The sequence below is a fragment of the Lytechinus pictus genome, chromosome 13, assembly GCF_037042905.1.
Source record: "Lytechinus pictus isolate F3 Inbred chromosome 13, Lp3.0, whole genome shotgun sequence".
NCBI classification, from domain to species: Eukaryota; Metazoa; Echinodermata; class Echinoidea; order Temnopleuroida; family Toxopneustidae; genus Lytechinus; species Lytechinus pictus.
The window spans coordinates 26,342,360-26,367,817 of record NC_087257.1 but is presented as its reverse complement, the minus strand read 5'-3'; the positions used below and the strand labels follow the sequence as shown (position 1 = coordinate 26,367,817).

General features: G+C 36.8%; 1 protein-coding gene across 1 annotated transcript; it reads left to right on the top strand.

Annotated features, from left to right (window-relative positions):
• The first annotated feature begins 50 nt into the window (after positions 1 to 50).
• On the top strand, positions 51 to 25,176 carry LOC135156316 (sushi, von Willebrand factor type A, EGF and pentraxin domain-containing protein 1-like). Its single transcript, XM_064108286.1, has 22 exons — positions 51 to 229; positions 2,313 to 2,360; positions 2,691 to 2,823; positions 3,182 to 3,297; positions 4,786 to 4,962; positions 6,122 to 6,307; positions 6,885 to 7,136; positions 9,666 to 9,851; positions 10,496 to 10,690; positions 11,200 to 11,394; positions 11,798 to 11,998; positions 12,465 to 12,671; positions 13,508 to 13,611; positions 18,692 to 18,863; positions 19,435 to 19,659; positions 20,061 to 20,162; positions 20,193 to 20,249; positions 21,247 to 21,444; positions 22,119 to 22,254; positions 23,028 to 23,146; positions 24,138 to 24,329; positions 24,842 to 25,176. The coding sequence occupies exons 1-22, from the start codon at positions 166 to 168 to the stop codon at positions 25,174 to 25,176; spliced, it is 3,600 nt and encodes a 1,199-aa protein (XP_063964356.1). The 5' UTR covers positions 51 to 165.
• Positions 25,177 to 25,458: the final 282 nt, after the last annotated feature.

Genomic DNA, 25,458 nt, shown 5'->3' with positions numbered 1-25,458 from the left:
CAACTTTGATTGGACATTCAACTCATCAGGTTCGTTATCTTTGAAATCCGGGATCAAAATGACGGTTGAAGGCAAAAACAAAACGTTGAATAAAAATGTGCAATCGTGTCGTTCTCTTTTCCCGCTCGTAGTTTATTAATCTACGTGCCGATTGATAAAGGAATCATGGCAAAGCTTTGGATTTTGATATTAGGCATATTACTATTTCTGTTACATTTTGATAATGCAGGTAAGATACTGTTTATTATCATTATTTAGATGTCGCTGCCAACGCAGTTTGGAGATGGGGTGGGGTGCGGGGTCTCGATAATTAAGCATATTGCTATTTCTGTTACATTTTGATAATGCAGGTAAGATACTGTTTATTATCATTATTTAGATGTCGCTGCCAACGCAGTTTGGAGATGGGGTGGGGTGCGGGGTCTCTCAGTTACTGCCCCGAAGCTCTGGAATAATCTCCCCATTAATGTACGTGAGGCAACATCGTTAGAACTGTTTCAGTCACTCCTTAAGACCCACCTTTTTAATAATTTCACTTTCCTATATTTCGCTTCCATTGTGTTCTAATTATACCCCTTGGTTACTTTGCATTATCATATTGTGTTCAGATTTTTTACGTTGGATTGTGTTTTTAGTATATCAGGATTATTTAAATTTACATACATGATTATCGACCCGTTATATTTAACTTGTATATTCGGCGATTATCTATTTATTTATATGTATAATTTATTTTTCGTAATGGTGTTTTCACTTTCAGTTCCTTTGTTGTTCTTTTACTGAGATATCTTGTACTTATATTCTTTTCCCCTTCTTTCTTAGCGCTTTGAAACTTTCGTATAAAGCGCTTTATAAATATTGTATATTATCATTATAATCGACTGAAAAGGAGCCCCCTTCAAGATTTAGAGGAGTATTTTCCCTCAGAGTCTGCCTTTTGTCCGAGAATCTGGAGTTTACATTACGGTAACTTGAAGGACTAGCCCACAAGAGACCGGTTCGAGTCCGTGCAACCGGTCCCTCTCTGCATGGAGGAACTTATAAGCGCAAACCATTATTATTTTTTATTTTTTTTAACGAAATCATTCTTTCAATTCATGTTCTCTTTTCTTCTCTCTTCCTTAGTGTTCAACCAAACAGCAATTCGTGTTCCATTCTTGTCTCCTTTTTTATCTTTAAAACATATATAAATACCTATATAGGGGGTCGTTTCATAAAGCTGATCGTAAGATAGAGCGACTTTAAGAACGAATGGAGATCCTTTCTTGTGGTAAATGATATTTACCATTTTATATATTCATTGGTGATTATTTAGAACGTAAGAAAGGTTCACCAGTCTTTTTAAAGTCGTTCTTAACTTACGAACAGCTTTATGAAACACCCACCAGGTTTAAAAGATTGCTGGGATAGGATATTTTGGGCCGATTTGGGCAAGGAATTCCAGACGTTGATAGCAGCATATTTAGATGTTAGAGAGTTTGCAAATTCCCGTATTGGGTTCTGGCAAGACTGTGTTTGAAGAGTTATCATTTCTAGTGTTGATATCATGTCTGACCATTCGCTATCAGTTACTGCTACCATGTTTACTAGGTTGCTACATGTAAGGGGAAGTTCACCCTAACAAAAAGTTTATTGTAAAAATTGCACAAAAAATAATGATAAAAAATATTGACGAAGGTTTCAATGAAATCCATTAAAAAAAAGTTAATAGAATTTTGATTTTTTTTATTTGTGACGCCATATACGAGCAGCTTTTAATCGTATGGTAAAAAATCCATGAAATGTCATTTTGACAGAAAATTGAAAATGGTTTTTACTGTACCTTCAGTATATCAATAGACAAATCATTTCACACCCGTTTCTGAAACGAAACAAAAATAACCGATAAAACAAATGAAATTTATGCATTTTATATTACCTAACATATGGGGCAGCTGTTCGTATGTGACGTCACAAATCCAAAATTTAAAATTCAAATTACTTTCTTTATCCTTAATGGAATTCCCTCGAACCTTCACCAATATTTTTTATTATTTTTGTCTGAAATATTTACAACAAACTTGTTTTCAGGGTGAACTTTCCCTTTAAGTTTGTGAGATATGCAATGTACTCAATGTACTCATGTAATGTGAATTCGCTAAATATTTATGTTAACATATACTTAGTAATCTGTTGGTTCACCCTTGTTTACACTTAATCATACAACCTATAGAATAATTAGTTCAATCAAATATATATTCAATATCATCTGATCATTGTATTATTATTCATAATCAGTCAAATTATTTTCTTCGATCCTCTCTCTTATACAGATGCTTGGCCCAGGAGGAGGCGGCGAAGAAGAACACCGCCCCCTGTCGGTTTGTTAATTGAATATTTCATATAGTTTTACTATTTGGTGTTACATTGCCATGTATTTTGAAACTATTACATTGTATTTTAAATTAGTCTGTACGTGACATTATTTTAATTTTAATTTCAAAGTTTTTGTAATTAATCATTACTCAGTCATCATTTTAAAAAATGCATGTGCTTATTTTGTCCATAGTTTCGTTTTTTTTTAGAGTTTTATCTATGTGTCTGTTCAGAATTGATTTGTGTTTATTTGTGTCAAATAATATAAAACCTTTCATTTTAGTTTGTATGAAAGTCAATGAACGATTTGACTTGGAATTTATTTTGACAAACAGACACAGCAGCGCCAAGATTCATTAACTGCCCTGGTGAGAAATTAATCAAATCTTCGACAACACCAACCATCGAAGTGACGTGGACGGAACCCACCGCTTACGACGATTTCCAAGCTGGATATGTGCCAGTTGAGTGAGTGCCATTAAAACGTCCGAATGAAGAATGAAGTGATAATAATAATAATAATAGTAATAATAACAATAATAATGATAATAACCCACCCTAGTCCTATAGGACGAAGTAAACCAGCATCACCAGTGTTATGGAGCTCTGTTGAAAAAAATAAAATAAAACTCGATTCCAGCTCCTGCATCATATTCTCAGTGCGCCTGATTTCTACAAAACAAGGCATAATTCATTTCAAACACATGGAAATCTTTCTTGAAGCATTAATGGTAGTATTGTAATGAACATGATGAAAGCATTGCTAGCGACTGTATCGGTTATAAATACGCATTGAAAGTTGACGAGGAATTTTTTTTTTAAACAGACGCTTTGGAAAAGGTCCTGGATCTGAATTTGGAGAAGGAGATCATTACACTACTTATAACGCACGTGACAATGCAGGAAACCAAGCCAACTGCCAGGTACAAATCAATGTAAACGGTGAGATACTACCCAACTAAACATCATTTTTCTTTCTTGGATAATTTCCTGGTTTCTGATATCATTTTTCACTAATAAATTCTTATCCTGAATGACAACGGAACTTCATAAAAACATGTCTAATACCACTACTTTTTTTTAAGAAATGGCGCTTAGTGAAAATATTTAGACGATTGATGAATTGCACCTTTTTTAAAAGTAAATCGTATTCTCGACGCATCTTTTTCACTGTGAATTTGTAACGCGATTTGAATAGTAATAATTAACAATATTAATATAGCGCTAATCACAAAAGATGTCTCTAACCTTATGAAAACATGTCTAATACATCAACATTAAAAAAATGGCGCTAAGTAAAGATATTTCAAAAGCTTAAAGAATTTAACTTTTAAAGAAAGCACGTAAAATTGATAATTAATAAACATTAATTTGTATAGCGCAGCTTTAGTATGAATTTATTCAGCTGCGCTTGTTCAGAGCTCTTTTTTACTTAAATATACAGAGCAAATTTTCTTAACTAAAGATATAGGCCTATGTTTTGTTATTTTGATTTGAAGAGAGTCAATGATGGAGAGCTTCTTATGTAAATTGGCAGGCTGTTCCATAGGCAGCAAGTGCAAATGCACGATCACCAAGTGTGACTTTTGCCTTGTGAAAGGGGATCTGGAACAACAATTTATCTGTGGACCGCAGGCTTCCACTATATGACTGGGCTTTAAGTTTGAGCAATTCTGTAATGTAATGTGGGGCTTGACGATTAATGATTTAATATACAATTAAAACAGAATTTTGAACGAAATTCTTTGACGTACAGGCAACCAGTGGAGCTCTCTCAGAAGAGGTGTAGTGGAACTGAACTTTGGGATTTGGTAGATAAGTCTTACACATAAATTTTGGACTCTTTGTAACTTAGAAATAAGACTATCAGGCATTCCAAACAACAAACCATTACAGTAGTCAACATGGCAAGCTTACCTGTAATCAAAGTGGCTGCTATGCTTCAAGCATATATTTGCTTATATAGTTTGCCTCTGCATTTTACTTATTATATATATTTTTTATAAATTGTATTTATGTCTTTCTCCAGTCACTACATATAAGATTGTCACTTGGTTATGTACTTTATGCTATATTATGATTATGTCTCAAGCATTGTAAATTTGTTTTGTATATATTCCAATAAATGCAGAAAATCCTGCAAAAAAAAAAATCGAAGGACCATATCATAGATCACAAATAGGGGCCGCGGAAGCGGGGGGGGGGGGGGGGGGGGGGCTTGGCGCTTCAGCCCCCACCTTTTTCAAAATCTGTTTACACAAACGTAAAAATGACGATATGGTTGTAATTTTTGCATGGTCAGCCCCCCCTTGAAAACTGTTCCGCGGCCCCTGACAAAAAATAACAAATTCTGAGCTCTGTGTTAAAGATTTGATCGATAACGTGATAAAATGAAATGATCCATTTTTCTTTTCTATTTCTACCACGCAGTACTGAGGTGTCCTACGCTCTCCCATCCGGCGAATGGATTCATCATTTGTTCTAACGGGGTTTCGGTTGGCTCTGAATGCACCTACTACTGCAGTACTGGCTATGCCCTGAACTTTGAAGCCACGAGGGAATGCAATGAATATGAAGAGTGGACCTTTGAAGAACCAGCGTGTAACCGTAATGACAAGACAAAATGATGAAAGGAATTGAATGAGAGATTGTTCTGTATTTTAGAAGCTGATATACTTGAATGAGAGGGTGGGGGGGGGGGCGCAGAGGGGCACGATTCCTACTTTCTGATTCTCTAGCTTATTCTTCTTTTCCGGTCCGACAAGACAGCTGCAAAGAATGGACAATTTATAGGCAGTGGCATAAACTTTTCAAACTTTACAAACCAGACTTTTCACGACCAAGAAAAACAAAAGCGAGAAGGGTGAAATATGATATTATATTATTTACCGAAAATTGTGTCAAAATCTATCACAAAATTAGATTTTGGTTTAATATAAAAAATGTCATTTTTTGGGCTCGCTCTCTTTGCTCGCAACGTTCTATGAATTTTGCCCGATACGCTATATCTTATCCTCAAATATTTCGTTCATTGCACCACTGTTTATAGATGTCTATGCTGAATTATCAAATTTCAAAACATCAATAACAAAATCGCGGTAAATGGATACTCTATTTTGTAAGTTAAAATCTAAAGCCATAATACTGACAGGGATCATGTAGCATGTTGATTAGGATCTATGTATAGTAATTATGTCCCATCGCGTCACTATCACATGGTCCTAAAAATGCCCCCAAAAAGATACAATGTAGTTTTATAATCTAACTAGTCACACCAATAATCGACTCCATACAGAGCAAAACGATTGCATTGTATTAGGCGTTCTGCAATCGGGGTTGGCATCGTCTTTGTGGCCGCTGTATTTCTTACGCCAGTTGGGAGTTTTCGCATCGCGATACAGAACGCTTTCAAAAACATAGCAAATCTATTGTAAAATGCACTTCAAGACAATGAACAACCAATTAGAAGTCTTTCTCGAAAATTGGTGAGTCAAAACAGCAGTTTCGTGTTGGACTTTGGACAAACGACATATTCACAATTATTTTTCGTCAGCTCCGAATTTTTAGGACGAACTGCTTTTCCAGCTCACCAATTTTTGACAAAGACCTCCCAGCTGTTCATTGTCTTTTGACGGGTACTTTTAGTTCGTTAAACTTATTTTATACTGTGTTCTTGAATTTGTCCTGCGTGGTGGTCTGAGAACTCGCCAATGACATTCCAAAGCGCATGACCCCCGTAACAGGCTTTGCAAACTTTCTCCCCTAGAAATATCCTGCCCGTCTGATGTAATTGTAGCTCCAACCAACGGCGAGGTAACCTGTTCAGATGGTTCCAAGCATCAGAGTATCTGCACCTTCACCTGTCAAGATGGTTTCGCTATACCACCCAATGAAAGCCGGGAGCGTATCTGCACTGCCAATGGGTGGACAGGGACTCAGCCGCCCTGCCAAGGTGAGAGGGGTTTCGTCACACAAGGGGAACCTAACCTACTCCAGGTTAACCCAAGCTATAACGTTATTGTATTGGTTCAATTCGACATGAATTCAGTTTTGTTTGGTGTGACGGTGTAGCGTAAGACAGCAAGTCTTGTAGTGGCGCCGCCGCCGGAATGTTTTGTTCTATAAAGATGTCTGTAATATAAGTTACGCTCGACTTAACAAAAGACTCGTGAGACTTATGTATCATATTGTAACCGACTTGAGTGACTTCGCACCTAAAGAACACGTTCAAATTGAGCTTAACTTTTAGTCAGCTTAATACCTCAGTCACATTCCCCTACGATTGCCTTACGGCGAGTCGAAAACAGCCGTTTTTATTCAAACCACCTATATGTAGCTGGTAAAAAAACCCGTTAAAACGGTCGTTTTCGACTCGCCGTTCAGCGGCTGTAGGGGAAATGCGACTGAGGTATAAGAAACATCACTCATGCATGTAAGAGGAAGGTTTATTAACGCAAACACAATTTTTCTTTGAAATTGATCTTTATCTACTTCTACTCGTTATGATTGTTTTCTTGCCCTGAAATCAGACTCGTCTGCTCCTGATTTCGACACATGTCCATCGTCACAGATCGTTTATGCAGATGATCTGGAGACTACAGCGGTCGTTACTTGGGATGTTCCAACTGCTTCTGACAATTCCGGCGAAGAAGTGGTTGTCGTTCAAACACAGGGATTGCCATCTGGCTCAAGATTTAATCAGAACTACCACGTGATCGAGTACACCGCTACTGACAGTTCGGATATGTTCTCGACTTGCACTTTCACCATAACTGTTCAAGGTAGGATATGTTAAATTTTTAAGAAGGCGCCAGAATGTTAGTTGGGTAAGTATGCCCCATATGTCAGTTGAATATATTATCGTTCTAAAAAGTAAAACCACATAGTTTCCCCAATTACTTTATTGCTCCTCGAAGATTTGATTCTAGTCTAATTAACGGGAATAAACCACTGTGCATATATTTAAAGAAAGAACATGTCTGAAAGAGAAAGATACATTTGAACTTGAACAGAGTGTTTGGGATCGAGAATGGGACATCGCATGTATTATTTTTCCATCTAATCGAATTTCCCACACACTGACATTCATATGGTCAAGCTAGCACTTCCCATGAGTGTGCAAAAGGTTTAGTTGAAAATCTTTCGTCTTTGTAACGTAAACCTACATGTAGATCCATTTAAGGACGTTCCACAGTTATGTTTGTGCGCATCATGATCTGCGCATATTTTACACTCTGCGCGCTGACGTCACAATGGATGAACTGGTGATTTAACCCGCTAGCTGAAGGTAATGTGAGCTGAGTTTTCTCCTTATCTGCTCTAACTTCAGATCTGATGTGCTATTTTATGAAGCTAATAAACTAGAATTATTCCATGGACCATTTTTTTATTCCTCTACAATTTCAAAATAGTTTCTCTGTAGTGCTGCAAAGTATGATGAATATGACCCCGAGTTTGAATAAATGGAAAAGTGGTTCGGAATTTTTCCTCACATAGATACAAAGCTTTTGGCGCGTTTTCGGGTGTTTTAAGAAGCAAATTTGCTCTAATAAGAGTGCTGATAGTTTGAAAACAAGCACATGAACCCATATTTTTTTATGTTTGCACCTCTTTAGTATCCCTTTCTCTACAACTTTGCAAAGTTTGGTGAAAATGACATGGGTTTTGACTAAAGTGCAGCATTTCTTTTACTTCTCAAGTTTGTTATTGAAATTTGAAATGTTTGACGTTGAGTATCATTCCCGCAATTTCTGAGAACTAAGAGTGTTGTTAGACTTTAATGAGCAAACAATTGACAGCAATATAAATAAATTATCCATCTTACGGATACAATTGTAAATCATATTACAAAATTTGATGAAATCTTCATGGATTTTGACTGAGTAATATAGCTTTAAACTCATTGTTGTGATCTCGTGAGGTCTAAATATGCCAAATACTTTTGGATGCACAATTCTTAAGAACATCCATTTTGGGTTAACTTTGAAGCTCTATAGCAAAAAATCAAGCACATGGACCCATGTTAATTTTTGTATATTTGGAATATTCAGGTGCTAAAGTATCTTTGTGCAAAGTATGATGAAAATGACATGGATTTTCAATGTTTGGGAGCAAGACTGCCGAACTACTCGCATTTTAGACGGTATATCAACAGACTTTTGCTTGTTTTCAACGCATTTTGGGCTGTTTCAAGCCAACTCGCAATATTTTTGACACTGATAATTTGAAAACGAGCACATGGACCCCATAATATAAATGTCTTAACTTCTTTAGAATATATTCTTCTACAAATCTAGAGAGTATGATGAAAATGACATGGATTTTGAATGTTTGGGAGCAGAACTACGGGAACCATTCGCATTTTAGACGGTATTATTAGACTTTTGCACGTTTCCGGCGCATTTAGGCGATTTTCAAGCCAACTCGCAACAGTTTGGACACTGATAACTAAAAAACGAGCACATGGACCCTATATTTTCAATATTTTAATGGCTTTAGAATATATTCCTCTACAAATTTAGAGAGTATGATGAAAATGACATGGATTTTGAATGTTTGGGAGCGAAATACGGGACCATTCGCATTTTAGACGGTATTACTAGACTTTTGCACGTTTTCGGCGCATTTTAGGTGGATTTCAATATTTTCAAGCCAACTCGCAACAGTTTGGACACTGATAGTTTAAAAACGAGCACATGGACCCCATATTTTTAACTTCCCTACACCTTCGATATGCATTCCTCTACAATTTAGCAGAATTTGATGAAAATGACATGGATTTTGAAAAAAGTGCAGCTTACAAAATACTTTTTTTAATTTTTGAATAGATTTACGTCTTTGAAGATTTGTTTTTTCTGAGTTTTTGCACCATTTTTGCCAAATGAGGGCACTGCTGACTCCAAATAGATATAGTTTTACCAATTAAAAGACTTTCTCTTACTTTGGTATCTACTAAGTTACATATTCTGAAAGTTTGATGAAGTTTGATGCGTTATCCACTGAGTAAAGATGACTTAAACTCATTTGGTGAATTCGTGAGGTCTAAGAGAGGCATAATTCTCTTGATTGCGCAACATTTCATATCATTCAAATACGGCGACTTTGAAGACCCGTAGAAAAAAAATAAGCACATGAACCTATATTATTTTTTGCATTTTCATAATGTATAGATACCAAAGTAACTCTCTGCAAAATTTGGTGAAAATGGCATGGACTTCATTTTAACTGTGGAACGTCCTTAAAAATCAGCTGAAGTATCATTATAGCTTTTAAAAATGTCAGGAACGCCTTACTTTCTGTCATCTACATAGTAATAATGTGCAGAAGCGTCCCCATTTACCCGGGTCTCCTCGTCAGCTGCCCCAATGGAAACATTCGAGGGTCTGAGTGTTCGTTCGCCTGCACCACTGGGTATCGACTAGACGGGGCAGATTCTATAACTTGCCAGAAGGTCGACAACGCGGGAGAATGGACGGATAGTGCGCCAATTTGTGTGGGTAGGTATTCAACTCCGTCGCGTAGTCAAGGCTTAATCCGGTGTCTGGTTTGGAAGTGTTGAAACTGTTCCAAATTAGTGATTTATTTGATTAATTCAGACACTGTTCTGCTTCATATACCTCTTTACTATATTTTCAAGGATTTGATTGTTATCATCCACTTGAAACTAAATGTAACTTTGAGTTTGATAAATTACTTGTTTCTACATGACAAAAGCTCATTCCTCGCCAAACCTCTTTACTCGTGACTTGGTTGCCAAGATACATTACCTGAAGTTGATAATATTTTTTAAAATTCATCTGAAGAGCGTACATCTCATGAAATAACTTGCTGGACGTTTTATTGGCCAAGCCATGTTTTATCCAACAGTTACCATAGTAATGTTTCTCAGCTAATCAAACTTAAGGAAAATTGTCAGATCTGATAGTTTGTCTGATGAAAAGTTCTTGAGGACCCATACTCTGTTTACGTGAGATGGTGTGTGTGTGTGTGTGTGTTAGGGGGCACTATATGGGGTCTCAACAGGATTCGAAGGGCCTATGCCATGGTGTATAACTGTAAGCTAAGGTACAACTTTAAGTCAAAGGTCCGCGCCAGTTGTTGCGTCACAATACAGTATATACCACATTTTTGTGACTTTCAGTTTTGGAATGCCCGGATGTGGATGCGCCCGAAAATGGCGATTATGCAGGGGGAGAGCCTTGCCAGCGAAGTTATGGATCATCGTGCTACTTCATATGCAATGCAGGTTACTACATTGATAACAATGTCTTGAGGTGCAACGCTCAACCCGGAAGTAAAGATGCATGGTGGGAGGGTACACAACCTACATGTACAGGTATGAATTCCCAAATCATCATTATCATCAACATAATCATTCATATTGTTGATATTAGCATTTTAGAAATCTTGCTGTGACAATGGTAATAATGATATATTGTCCTATTAACGTTAGTCATATCAATTATTATTAAAAAAAAACTGTGACTGATTTTGACTACTTCAATAAGTGGAGGTAAAAGTGGTTCCTAGTTGTAATACAAAGTAGTCATCGATAAAATTCTGACTTCTATAATATTTTGGAAGCACCAAATAGGTATGAAATATAAAGGCCTATTATGTTCAAATCATGATTAATTCATTAATCTTTATTATCAAAATATCAAGTCGAAATCTATCACAAAATTAGATTTTTGTTACAAAAGGGTTAAAACTTCTACTCGCTCGCAATTTTTAGTTTTGCCCTTTACGCACTGCCATCCCCCATCCATGAACCCCGGTCGACACCACTGCCCCCCATCCCGTTGCGCCACCTATATATGAATATATTGTAAACCTTTTCAACAGTTGAAACGTGTGATGTTCCTTCTTTGGACGACGGGATGCAATATGACATGAATACAACTTGCGCAGATCAGGGCGAGGTTGAGGCAGGGGAGGAGTGTGGATTTGAATGTGACGTTGGCTACAATCTGTATGGAACAGATGTATTAACCTGTGGATTGAGCGGAGAGTGGCAACAACAATCTCCAGTATGCGAAGGTAAGTTTGTAAAGGAGGGTATTCCTCACCTGGTAAGCTTGCGACATGATGTTCGACATGGAACTTTTTCGCTAAATCGTAAAGAGTTCAATTCCTTAAAGGTTTGTCTTAACGGATGGTCACTTCCAAATCCCCTGCCAATAACAGTAACATCATCAACATATTTCTAATACGATAAGTCAAAATCATGTTAGCATTGTTGGTGACGATTAGGAATACGATTTGTCCAAGGTTGGTTCCCTGTGGTACTAGACTTCTTAAACGTATCGACATGGTGACGATTATGCCTTCCATAATTTTCCCTTTGAACAAAGATAATCACAGATTTACAGAAAGTGGTTCACCATTTCTTGACAAAACAGAAATATCTATTGAAAATCATTTCCTGTTACTTTTGTATTAGTTGTGACATGCATTAGTAGCGATATACCCAGTCCTTCACACGGCATAAAGAGTGGATGTCCAAATGAGAACGAGAATTATGGAGCTGTCTGCCGGTTTTCATGTGACGTTGGCTATCTCCCGTCTGAGTCCATTTATCGAACTTGCCTCGATGATGGAGATGGTAATGGTGTGTGGAGTGGTGGTCCTGTCTCCTGTACAGGTAAGAACTCTTCATCATGACTGTAAATATGGTATATTGTGTGTACAAATACATTTTTAATGGGTTGTAATTCAATATTACGAGGTTCTTTCTTTATGGCCATTACCATTCTCAGTTTCTTCAATTCATTTTAAACTTTATCTGTTGTTCTATTGAAGAGAAATAAATGGAAATTGAAATCTGAAAATTTGATATAATGAACAATCAATCAAGGACGTCCGTTACTGTTCAGTAAAGGTGCTTAAAAATAAGATCCCGGTTCGGTTGGCATTCAGACTAATAACTGGTGAACTATTTGACAACTTGATCATGGACATATAAAAGCCTATTTGCATTGACTCGATTTGTGAGTAAACGTAAAGTAATTCAAAAGAGAGTCAAACTTTACAACGTATTGACTGGTATGATGTAAATGTTGAAATAAACTGATATTTCAATATTGTTATCGATGATTGCTCTCCTTTAGTTGTTCAGTGTGATCCCCTCGATGTACCGGCGAATGGGTACGTTGAATCCTGTCGGCTAGACGGAGACGAGACCAGCGCGTCCAACAAGCAGGATTATGGAACCATGTGCAACGTTTTGTGTAACTTGGGTTACACAGCTCAGGGTGCTATATCTAGACGTTGTCAAGCTGATGGGGAATGGGACGGAATTGCCCAAAGCTGCATAGGTAATGGTAAACTTTAGCCCACTTGCACCACCAGAAATGCCAGAGGGCCGTTGAAGAACGAATCGCGATCAAACTCAGTTCGTATCAGTGCAAGAACGTCCATACATAAACATCACATTTTCACCCATCACATGCGCGCAAAAACGCCTTATAGCAGCGTGCTTAAAAGTGTATTGCGAAAATGTTTTGCTAAGGGCGTTCTTGCACCCACATGACTGATTTATTGAGTTAAATTTAAACAAAAATATTTCTTAAATGGGCAGAGAAGTATTGCCCTATGAAATATTTTGTTGTGCATGTATGATTAAAGAAACGATCTAGAAAATTCACTTGAAGGATCAATTATTAGAGCTCTAGATGGTCTTTAATGAGACAATTTTTTTCTAGTGATGTCACACAAAAAACCTTGACATTATAAACGCTTACAAACAAACTTAACGAGGGGGTACATTGCCACAGAGGTTCGACAAGGTCGCCCACTGTCATCTTGTTTATGGAGACTTAATTTTTCAATTTTTTTAGATGATAAATTTCGAGAGATGATAAATTGTATCAGCTGCTCTGCTAAAGCCAACGTAATTTTGCTGCATTACTGTAGAGCGCTTAAGGACATCTGATAGCGTGTCAAGCGCTATATAAGCAAGTATAATCATTATTATTGTATTAAAACAGATTGTAAAATGAACTTTGGCAGTTGATACATGGCAAATTTATTTACATGATGCCATAGTGAGAATTATTCTTATTAGCACAATAGACTTTGGACCAATAACAAAAATGAGTATTGTATCACCTATTAATGATGCATGTGCTACATTCTTTCCCTTCTTATACAGATGTAACGCCACCATATCTAGAGTGTCCGGCTGACCGGGTGATATTTGCACAGGAGGGTCAAGCAAAAGCTGAGCTTCACTGGGAAGACTGGGAACCTGTAAAGGTAAAGATCGATCTTTTCACATGCTAAATCTACACCATGATTGTGTTTAGAAGACCAAGGGGCTGGTTTCAGAAAACGTTATGATCCTAAAAACAAATCTAATGCAACCTGAAATTCAACCAATGAAACGCACGTATTATGAACTTGCGCTTGGTTTTTTGAGTTTCGTTCAGACGCAACTTTTCCTGCAACAGACTCCAGTAGTGCTTTAAGCCTGGCGCACATTATGTGATTCGTTGAGATCCGAATGTCAAAGAAATTAGATATGGACATTCCAACCAATAAAATCTTAGCGATCAGAGTTCAGAATAGTGGAAGGACTACTGAAATCAAAATTCAGTCTTGTTCGTGCCTCCCTGTAGGAATAAAAACAACTTCAAACCCAAATTGTAATGACGTCATCATCGGCTGTGATTTGAAGCCGATTTAGACTTTACTCCGACCACAGGGCTTGCCGCAAAGCAAAATTATGATTATATTATTCCTAACATTATGCCGAACTTCAAATAAAATATTTTACTTCGTGGAACTTTTAACATTTAGTGTAAAATAGGATTTATTAAAATATCGCGTCGCATCGGATCGCATAAGGTATATCGCTAATTAGAACCGCAATGCATTATGGAATCGCAAAAGGGGCCATTGCGCACGCGCACTAGCGGACAGTCCGCAGTGCGCGTGCGCAGAACTAGCTAACTGCCCCATTTGCGATCCCATAATGCATTGCGGTTCTGATTAGCGATAAACCTTATAGCGTGCGCTGGGTTTTACCACTGAACTAGAGATACGTGGAATACGTGTCCCTATTCCCAACGTACACAAAGCCGTGCGGCAACGAAGAGCATCGGACTTCACGCTCGACTGAGCGCGCCGCCATTTTGCTAGGTCAATACTGGCTAGTCGACAAATGCTGCGTGAAGGCAGATGGGAGAAAGGAACGCAAAGAAAGTGTTCCTTGTGCTGTTTAAAGTTTTAGTTTGCTTTGTTACATCATGAACTATATGTTATTGAATACTTTCATAACTGAAAATGTTGATTTAGTCACATTTTTGTATTAAAAAAAATTTAAAGGGGAGTAAACATACAGACATGAAATCATAAAAACTCGACCTTTTTCACGCGCACACTATGACAAAGAAAGGCCCAACAACAAATTTGCTTTCTGAGTAGGCCTACAATTTGTCTGAACAATAAAGGCCTACAAGCTGGTTGCATTTAAAAAAAAATCTTTTAACGATTAGAAATCATGTCCCTTTTCTCTAGCTTTTTTTTAAACCTCCCTTCTCATTCAACTATTCATCTCATCTCATTTTCTCTGATTTTCCTCTTTTGTCCATCTCTCTTATCCTCCCTTTTCTCCATCACCTTCTATTTCTTCCATTTCTACTTTCATGCCCCTCTCTCTCTTATTTCTCCCCTTTATATCATCGCGATCTCCCTCTTTATTATTTTTCCTTTCTCTTTGGCTTCTTTCTCTCTGATTTTCCTCTTCTTTCTCATCTCTCCCTCTCTTACCTTCCCTTTCTATATATCCCCCTTATATCTCTCTTTTATTTCCCCATCTCCCTTATATCAAGCCCTCTTATCTCCCTCTCGTCTCGCCTTTCTCTCCTCACCTTTTTCTCATTCCTCGTCATTTCCCCCTTTCTCTCCCTCTCTCTCTCTCTCTTTGATCTTCCTCTACTTTCCATCTCTTCTCGTTGATCGTCTGTTTCTTGTTTTCTCTCCGGCTGCATCTTTACCATTTTGCCTTTCTCATTTCAACTTTCTCTATATAAATTTTGAGTAAATATTCCCTTCCCTCCCTCTCATACTGTTCAATCACACATTCAGGGTGAAAAATTGGATAGAAGTTTGAGGACAAGAAGGTTGTTACTTTCAATGAGCCTTCAAAGTTGGACCTTCGTGTGCTCAGCCATGAAATATCTACTAAGTACAGTGTATATAAAAATGGGCACAATATAATTTGAATTCTTATGAAATTTAATTTGGAAGAGCATGGATGTTGCACGACATGTGCTTATACATCAATACACCTTTACATAAAGGAAGGGGTGATGGATAAACAAATTCAACTCTAACAAGTTTACTAATTAGAGCACAGATCAGAAAAGCATAGCAATGGTAATTCCATTTAAAAAGTTGTGGCACTAAATTTCGCTTATTTTCACATACCAAATAATTATATGCATATCCTGGTCAGTATATATGAAATATTCCACATGTCAAAAATTGCACAAAAAGACCACAACCTCTTGTCAAATATTTCCAGGGTGACCAGACGTCCCGTATTTTGCTCCTTTGTCCCGGCGTCCCGACAAACCCTTCCCGGGACACCTATCTGTCCCGTATTTTTGAATATTGAACAAAATGTAGTTGATACATTTAAAAGTGACGAATTTTCATCAAATAACTTAACAGATGACGAAGCAGAGACAACAATAAATCGATAACTAAACTTTTGCAAAGTTTTGCGGGTGATTTTTATCCTAACCCGATAGGCCTACATTGCAAACGAGCTGGCTTCCTGCCTGTGTGTGGCAGGCTCTATGCATGTAGGATCGGAGCAGATTCTCAATGGTGCAAACAATCTCACATGATAAACAGTTTTTCCACCAAAATAATCGCACAATCGGCGGGAAATTTTTATGATCATATATTATAGATTCTCAGATTACTGATTTAATAGGAGGAACAAGTTTTTTTAGTTTTCATAACTGGATCTACATGTAGTTGTTTTAGCTTTCGTTTTGAGTCTTGTTGTGTAGGATGCCGGATTTCCTCTAATTTGTAAGTTGACAATGTTTCACTTTGAAATTTTATTCATTTCTAAACCACTTAGTTTTTCAAAATTTTAAAGATATATATCTAAAAAACACCAAATATATCATTATCATTTCTGTTAGATGATTGGATTGCTTTTGTTTGCTTGAAGTTTGAACTTTTTCCTCTTTCATTTTTATTCTTCATCCTTCTATCCTTCCTGCTTGCTTTTTTTTTGTTCCATCTATCTTTTAATATTTCCTACCTTTCTTTCCTGATCCAGTCTGTGTGTTAATTTTCTTTCTTTCCTTCTTTCTCTCATCTGCCCTTTTTTATTTACTTCCTTCTCCCTTCCTCACCTTTAATTTCTTTTCGTTTTTTCTCTCCTTCCATTTTTTTTTCATTCTCTCCTCCCTCCAATCTTTCCTCCCTCTCTTTCATTCTTTCTTTCATTCTTTATTCTATTTTTCCTTCTAATTCTTTCTTTCCCTCCCTCCCTTCCTTCCTTCCTTCCCCCTTCCTGTTTTCTTCTTTCTTCGTTTCTTTCTTTCAAAGAATGAAAACATTTTTCTTTCCTTCATTCTTTTTTTTCCCTTCTTTTTCTTACTTTTTCTTTCTCACCTTTATTATGTCTGTCACACATCTTCCCTTTCTTTCTTTTTCTTTCTTTCTATATTCAATGAATTCAACGAATGACGGAAACCTTTTTTTCTCTTTTATTCTTTCTTTCATCGTCTTTTTAATTATTCTTACTTTCTTTCATTTTCCCCTTCGTTTTTTTCTTTCTTCTTTCTCATTTCATTTATTTTCTTTCTCTCCTTCATTCTTTCGTTCACCCTCCCACCCTCCCTTCCAATTCTTTATAGTTTTTCACAAGTATAATACTGTGTAGCCTTCTTTGATGATCTTTTTTTTATCGATTGTCCCGTATTTCATTTTTTGAAATCTGGTCACCCTGATTTAAACCCTTTTTTTAAACTACATGAATTACCAGGTCCCAGTACATTGTGCATATAGAAATATGTTTGTACATGATTGGCTTACTGACATTAAAATACACTTTGCCACACTAAGTACGTCAGTATCAATTTTATATTTATAGAGAAAACATATTGCATCTTGCACATACTTTCAATTGCCTTCTACGGCGCGTTCTCGAACAATTGACCTAGCAAAATGGCGGCGGTCACGTGACTTATCGAGTTCGCCGGCGATGTTTTGCTTGGGTGAACACGACTTCCACGTATTTCTAGTTCAGTGGGTTTTACACGCAAAAATATGTGCAACACCAATCTAGTATTAATTCATTAATTTCGTAACGTTAACTCCCATGGTTGTAGAAGAAATCAAGTAATTCTGTAATTTTTATTTGATGTCTTAAAACCTTTGGGGGTATAGAAGTTCAGATGTTTTCCTTAAAAAAAAACAAAAAAAAAACGGCGTAATATCTCGTAAAAACGAAAAGTTTTAGCATTTACGATAATTAAAATCAATTTCACTTAAAGCAGGTGTAACTCACTCTAAGAATACACCACATTATCTACTTGATAAAAGTATTTCTTATATAGAAAAGAAGGGTGATATTTTCTATATTCGTATAAAAAAATTAATTCGTCCCAATTAATGATCATCGATAGTTAAAGGAGAATGAAACTCTAGGAGCAAGTTATCTTTTGTGAAAGCAGAAAAATCAAAGAATAAGATCAACAAAACTTTGAGTAAAATAGGACTAGCAATAAAAGAGTTATGAGCATATGAATGTCGAGATCACTAATGCTATGGAGATCCTCCCATTGGCAATGTGACCAAGATCTGTGATGTCACACACGTACAACTCTCCCATTTGGACACTGAAAATATACCCCAAAACATCTCTTTTTGCTCATTCTAATCATATGACAAACGATTCATCAATGATATAATGTTGTGAAACCTCTGTACTTGTCATCTCATAAAAAGAACACCTCACCTTGTGATAGACTCTATAAAAGTGAGAATATAAGACTGAAATAAGTACTAAAGTAATGAGGGAGTTGTACGTGTGTGATATCACAGATCTTGGTCGCATTGCCGATGGGAGGATCTACATGGCACTAGTGATCTCAATATTCAAATGCTCATAACTTTCTTATTATTCATTCATTCTTCCTCAAACTTTCAACAATATGTTTCTTTGATTTTTCTCTTTGATATGGATTCAGCTGGTTTCAAGGGTTTCATTCTCCTTTAATTATACTATACTTTCTATTATCACTCCTTTGAAATCAGTTTTGGTTGGAAATGAGAGAAATCACGATTTTTCCTTGGTATTAAATAGGCGACTGATGGCAGTCTTCAAATTACAGCAACATTAGCCTCAATAGACTTTGTGCCAGTCTCCAGCTATAACAGACCAGCTTTCTTTGATGAAGGGTCGCACACCATTTCCTATCGTGCGACGGATGCGGCTGGTTTCACGTCTACGTGTTCATTTGAGATAGATGTCAAAGGTAAGCCGGTATAATAAACCTACTGTAAATTCCATGCATTTACTTATTCATTTCGTTTTATTTCAACAGGGAACCCCTATCAGTAGTTGAAAGATGTCATGGGACACTTCATAACATACAAAGACATATATATTACCTGAACAACATTTATTTATTTATTTATTTATTATTATTTTTTTTTTTATTTATTCATATCAGTTTCTTTTATTAGGGTAACCCCTTCAGTTACGTAAACTGATTTACAAGAGGCTCTGGGAATAATAAATAAATAAAACATACTTATATAGTCATATCAACGAAAGTCAGAACAATCAGTTAATGATATTTGTTTTTTCAAGAATTGTCACAGAAAGAACACACAACTTCAGTTGGTTGTGAGTTGTCGACATATCCTAGTCAAACCAGTCGACTCCATGCCATTTTATCTGGATCGGGATCCTGTAAACTTTTCTCATTTTGTTGAAATGATCGACATGCATTCTATAATTTGGACCTTCCCCTATCTTGACCATGAGTAACTGATCAAAGTTTATGTCAAATTTTCAAAAGAATATATCTGTTTCTTTTCAAGTAACACGCTGCCCGCCTCTCTACGCGCCTTCAGACGGTGACGTCACACTGAACTTGGGTCAAGGGTCATGTGAAGGAGGCGCAGTCTACGGGTCTAGCTGTCTGATCATGTGTGACATGGGTTATATCATAGCAGACGGCAATGTCACAACTGAGCGATATTGCATACGATCATCCGATACCAGTACGGTAGGCTACTGGAACGGGACACGGGCAGAATGTGATGGTGAGACTCAGAAAAAATGATGTAAATGTTAAAGGTTAGCAATGCATTTGCGCAAGAACCCACCCAAAAGCAAATTGTTTACCTAGTATACCCTGTGATACAAGCACTAATGTTCTATTACCTCGCCCTTCTTGATGTACCATAGAGATTCAATATTAATGTTATTATCCATATTTCTTATTGTCTGGATATATACATTGATGACAAAACAAAAAACAATTAGACATTAGGTGAAGAGCTTCGTACATATAATGTACTCTCTACTCTCTGCATGGCTATGGGAAACTCGAAGAGAATATTTTTCACGACCACATTTTTGGCAACCATTACTAATTACACAAATTAGGATATGCAACGCTTCACTCAATTTTATTCGCTTCCACAATGTCTTCTTTTTGTAGCTGTAACCTGTCCCGTGCCTGATATACTCAATGGTCACGTGTCAGGCTGTCCGCCAATCGTTGCACAGTATCAAGACCAATGTGAATTTACATGCGACGACGGCTAACGATCAAGTAACAGTGAGAGTGTCGTCATGAGGTCATGCCTGGCCAATACAAGCTGGAGTGACCCGGAACCACTTTGTGATAGTAAGATCTTCTAAATTTTCAATTACCTAACATTATGAAAAAAATATGGAAAGCTTCACCTTACTTTCTTCCTGTTATAAGTCATGCTGATAGCAAAGACTGATTTTTCATTGTATGATGTTGTGGCCCTTGAGCATATGGTAGTGTAGCCTACCTAGGACTGCTATTCTGACATTTGGTTTCCTTATAATATAAGGAAACCAATTAATTTTCAAATACATAATATTATGAAAAAATATGGAAAACTTCACCTCCTTAACTAAATCATATTATGATTTAGTTATTTACAGTTTCAGCTATGGTATTTAGTTCATCTTTGTTTACATTCTTGATGCTTTTGTTGTCATCCATTTCCATTTGACTTTCAAAATGCTTCTCTTGTCATTCCTTTCTTCTTCATATGTGTTCATCCATTACATCATGACACCAGATTCTTTGTTCATTCCTATTACATAATTATCCCAATATGTTATTCATCTCCATCCACTTTCTCTTCTTGGTTATTTGTATGAATTAGTATCCTCCACCTTAAGTTGGCTCCTCAAATTATTTTTATTTTGATTGGTTGATATTGCTTAAATTGAAATATATGTAGAAATGAATGAGTTCTGATGTGGCAAAGCAGCCCTTTTAATAAATCAGCGCTCTACCAGACTTCATCGAGTTAAGTTCTGTGATGCTTCTGTGTCTTCTGAGTTTATTTCCTCTTCTTCTCCGTTTATTCTGTTTTAAAAACATTTATTTCCCATAGTCTTTTATTATTTTCAAACCCCACAGTAGCATTATAAAAAAATTGAAGGTTCTCTGTGCTGTTTCTCTCCGACTTGGTAACTTATTCATAAACTAGTCTTACTGTCATTGTTTTATAATTTTTCATTCAGACCCTTATTGTAATAATTATTCTAAGATTTGTTATGTGAGCTTTTTATCGAGATGATGATTATCCTCAAACTTACCATTACTGTTTATTCGCTTTATTGCTACTATTGTTTTACAGTAATCGTTACTTGCCCAGCAAACCTCAATCTCAAGTACGGAAGTGTGACCCCTGACATATGTACTCTTGCCGATCCTGTCACCTTTGACACGGAATGTAACTTTCAGTGTGATACTGGATTCCGTATGTATGGCCCCTACTCCAAAGTGTGCACGGCAGATGGAACTTGGAATGATCAAAGAAATGTTGTCTGCGAAGGTAACTAATGGATTCTGAATTCTTATTTTTCATTTTATAAACCAATTTGGCTTGGTTGTTGTTTTCTATGGTAATTTCTAACGATGGGGGGGGGGGGGTACTACAACTATACCTAACAAAAGATAATATATGCACTGACATAATAACGCATCTGTCTCATTGCATAACCCATTGAAAGAGATAGATAAATTGTTCTTCTTTTGATGACTAACGAAAGTATGCCTAACAATGCATAATAAATGTCCTGACATAGCAACGATTCTGTCTCATTGCATAACACATTGAAAGTGCTTTATTCTTCTATGGAAGTCCCCCTAGTTATGGCCGCCATAAGTTGCAGTGATCTGAAGTCAGATTCATCGATGGATCTTTTTCCTCCAATAATACCAGATTCCCATTTCATTACCTGCTGGCTTCACAATTCATAACCTTTTTCAATACTATAGAAGATACGATCTAATCGTTAGGCCTATTAGAAATGCAACAAGTATAGTATATTAACATAGATAACGTCTTTAACTCGCACCATCTAATATATTCCCTATTTGAACAAATCAGGGGGGAAAAACACTAAATTTGGTCTTTTTGACGTAACATAAAAACTATCCACCCTTTCCTATTATTCTGTCTGTTTTGAAGTGTTCGTTGTAAGAAATTTATTTTCATTCTTACAGACGTACAGGCTCCGATGTTTGACAATACATGTCCGATGTACGTTTACGAAAACGCCGAGAAGAAAATGACCAGTGCAATAGTGGTCTATGATGAAATTACAGCTACTGACAATTCAGGAAACGCCACGGTGATCAAGTAAGATCATTGCATTATAAAAGTTTCACAATTTGACCAATTTGGGGAGTTGTAACCCTATTTAAATGTCACATCCGTCTGAGCATTATGTTGATTTTGATAAATAGAGTCAAAATATATATAAACAAATGACTTAAAATTCCGTCAAGATTACTTCATGAACTTGGAGGGACGCCGGATTTGTCCTTTAATAGACAATTGCAATGTAAACAAGATCAGATCGATGATCAGCTATACCATACACAAATGAAGTCATTGAAACATGTACTATGCAAGGACATGAATCAAAATGGTATAAATCAAGAAATGAACCCTGAAAGAGAAAATTCAGTATACACGTCCCGTTCATCTTAGCCTCTATATTCAGACCACTTTCGAAAAAGCAGGGATGCTCCTGCCTTTTCCCTTTAAAGAGAGGACTGTGACCCGGAGGAGACAAAGCATTGGAGGGGCACTGTATTGTTTGTGAACAATGCTGTGCCCCCCAATGCTTTGTCTCCTCCGGGTCACGGTTAACCACTGGGACTGGGTGTGGCTTGATACTACAAAAAGCAGGCTTTTCATGTCAGAAGCCTTTATGGATAAGACAAGGGGGTAATCGTTCATTTTCGAAAAACTATGTGGCCAAATCTCTTTCAAGACCCAAATTAGACAATTGATATCAATATTGTTCAACATTATTTTCTTAAATTAAAGAGCCCCTCCTCTTGCTTTAATCTCTGATCAGAGAAATTTGTTAATAAGTTCTCTTCTGCTGCTTTCTCCTAATTTAGAGTCGTTGATCATGTAGGACGGGGATTTCGTTTTAACGAAGGTTCCACTACAATTCCATACATTGCAACAGACCGGTCTGGTAACTCTGCCAACTGTGAAGTTATAGTCTCAATTAATGGTAATGGACTCCTTGAGATAATATATATATATATATATATGTTTGTCTTTCTGTTGAATAATCATTTTAATATACGTACGAGGTATGGACGCGAAATAATTTGTGTTGAGAGTGATGGTGCCAACAGGAAAGAAAGTCCTATCATTCGTTTCTTCACCATAAACATAATATTCGGGATTTATTTTTATAAGAATAGGCTTCTAATTTTAATGTATATCACTGACGGTGACATGTAAAACGCTTTTTTGTTATTGTTTTATTTTCCATTGAGAAAATTCACTTGCAAACATGCATAAACAAACCATCAAATCATTACAAACATGTACAGAATAGGAAAAACAATTAAAAACGAAAATGATCCAAGTAAGAGATTCAAACATAATATAAAGAAATGTACATTATTGTCGGGGAGCCAAAAGAAGACTAGTCTTAGAAATCAGGCACCCAACATAAAGTGGATAATTACTGCAACCAAATAGACGTTTCGTAACAATATAAAGTATATAAATGTGGCTCTAATTCAGAACTTTTAAAATAACAGTTTGGAAAAACATACCATGAAAATAACATTAATAGAAATTCATATATCAGCATAATTATTAAAGAAATATGGCAAGCATGCAGATAAACGCAGACAAAAAGGTGCGTTTGTGTCAGTCTGTTTATACCAAGTGAGTTGGATAAATACTTTAAACCTCACAAATGACCAATAAATTTTAATGAACGAAAACGTCATGAACACAAAAGTTTCATACATGTCATCACAAAGAGGATCTTCTTCTAAAGAATTCAGTACTATTTTACGTAGAGCATGACTAAAATTCATTGAAATATATATACATATATATTGTGAAAGAAATGAATAAAGAGAACAATGGTAGGCGTAGCTTAATTCAAGGTTCCCCAGAGCTTTATATACATACATTATTTCATATTATATTTTTATAGTGTTATATTTTACTATAATTAATTGTATTATATTTTCCCTTAGTTTTCAGATGTCCAAGACTTCAAGCACCATCAAGCGGTTCAATAGCAAACTGTAGCGACCCAGTGTATGGCGCGCAGTGTACCTTTAGTTGTAACGAGGGATATGAACTGTCTGGGTCATCATCAAGAGAGTGTGTTCTACCAAATGGGCAAGCACCGGCTTCGTGGGACGGTGCTCAACCAACCTGCCAAGGTAAAGTCTGAAGCTAGGGTTACACCAAAACCGAATTCGCCCGAATAATATTTAGACCGAATCAGAGTCGAATTGTTACGGAATAGGCCCTTGATAATCAGGTATTAACTCGTTAATATTTAAGTTCGTCCAAATGAACTATGATGATCATAAGGCATAATCATTGATCAGATCCAGGTGTGATAAATATTCTTCTTTTATTTTTTCTCCCCCATCTCAACCTTTTCTTCCCGTTTAGTCTCCTTCGTCTCCTTGTTTGCCCTTTCTCCTTTACCTGCTGCTGTTGGTGTTGTTCATCTTATTTTTTTCATGCTCTATCTTATCTTCTTTTTATTTCCCCTATATCCCCTCATTTGACCGTGATCCGGTACTTTCCGGTACTGGTACTCTCCTACATTGTGCATAAATGTAAACATAATGTGAAAAAAAATTATGTTTGGCCGCAGAAATGGGCGAGATTGTGTACAATACCAGCATTTTACCTCTCATATTCCCGTCTTTTCCAACCTCAGTCAAAACCTGCGAGGCTTTGTCCACCTCACCCCTCGCCATTAAGTCCGGCTGCACCGCATTGCCGCCCGACACAGAACCCTACGGTACTCTCTGCTCCTTTTATTGCCCACATGGATATAGCGGTGTCGGAGAGAGCCAGAAGAGATGTCAGGCAGATGGAACATGGAGCAGCATCAACTTTACATGTGAAGGTGAGGGAACGATATTGCCTACCTGCCAGCTTTCTAACGCCATACTTTTGCATCCTCGTAAAATTATTTTAGTAACCCAGGTCAAAAAACCAGTTAAGGACCAGTTCATCCAACTGGTACTGGTACCAGTTGATTCCAGTTAGCGAACTGGATTCAATATGGAAATTGGAATACTGGAATCAACTGGAATCCAGTTGACAAATTGTAACTGGTACCAGTTGGAAATACCAGTTGGCAACTGGTCCTAACTGGTACCAGTTGACAACTGGTCCTAACTGGTACCAGTTAGGACCAGTTGGAAACATGAGTTGTCAACTGGTGCCAGTTAAAACCAGTTGGAAACACCAATTGTAAACTGGTGCCAGTTAGGACCAGTTGGAAACATGAGTTGTCAACTGGTGCCAGTTAAAACCAGTTGGAAACAC

What these genes read in the sequence shown, in the direction of transcription:
- LOC135156316 (XM_064108286.1), top strand. Translation starts at nt 166, where the DNA reads ATGGCAAAGCTTTGGATTTTGATATTAGGCATATTACTATTTCTGTTA. An exon ending in GTTACATTTTGATAATGCAG is followed by an intron (nt 230 to 2,312) that starts GTAAGATACTGT and finishes TCTCTTATACAG; the next exon opens with ATGCTTGGCCCAGGAGGAGG. An exon ending in TACACAACCTACATGTACAG is followed by an intron (nt 10,691 to 11,199) that starts GTATGAATTCCC and finishes CCTTTTCAACAG; the next exon opens with TTGAAACGTGTGATGTTCCT.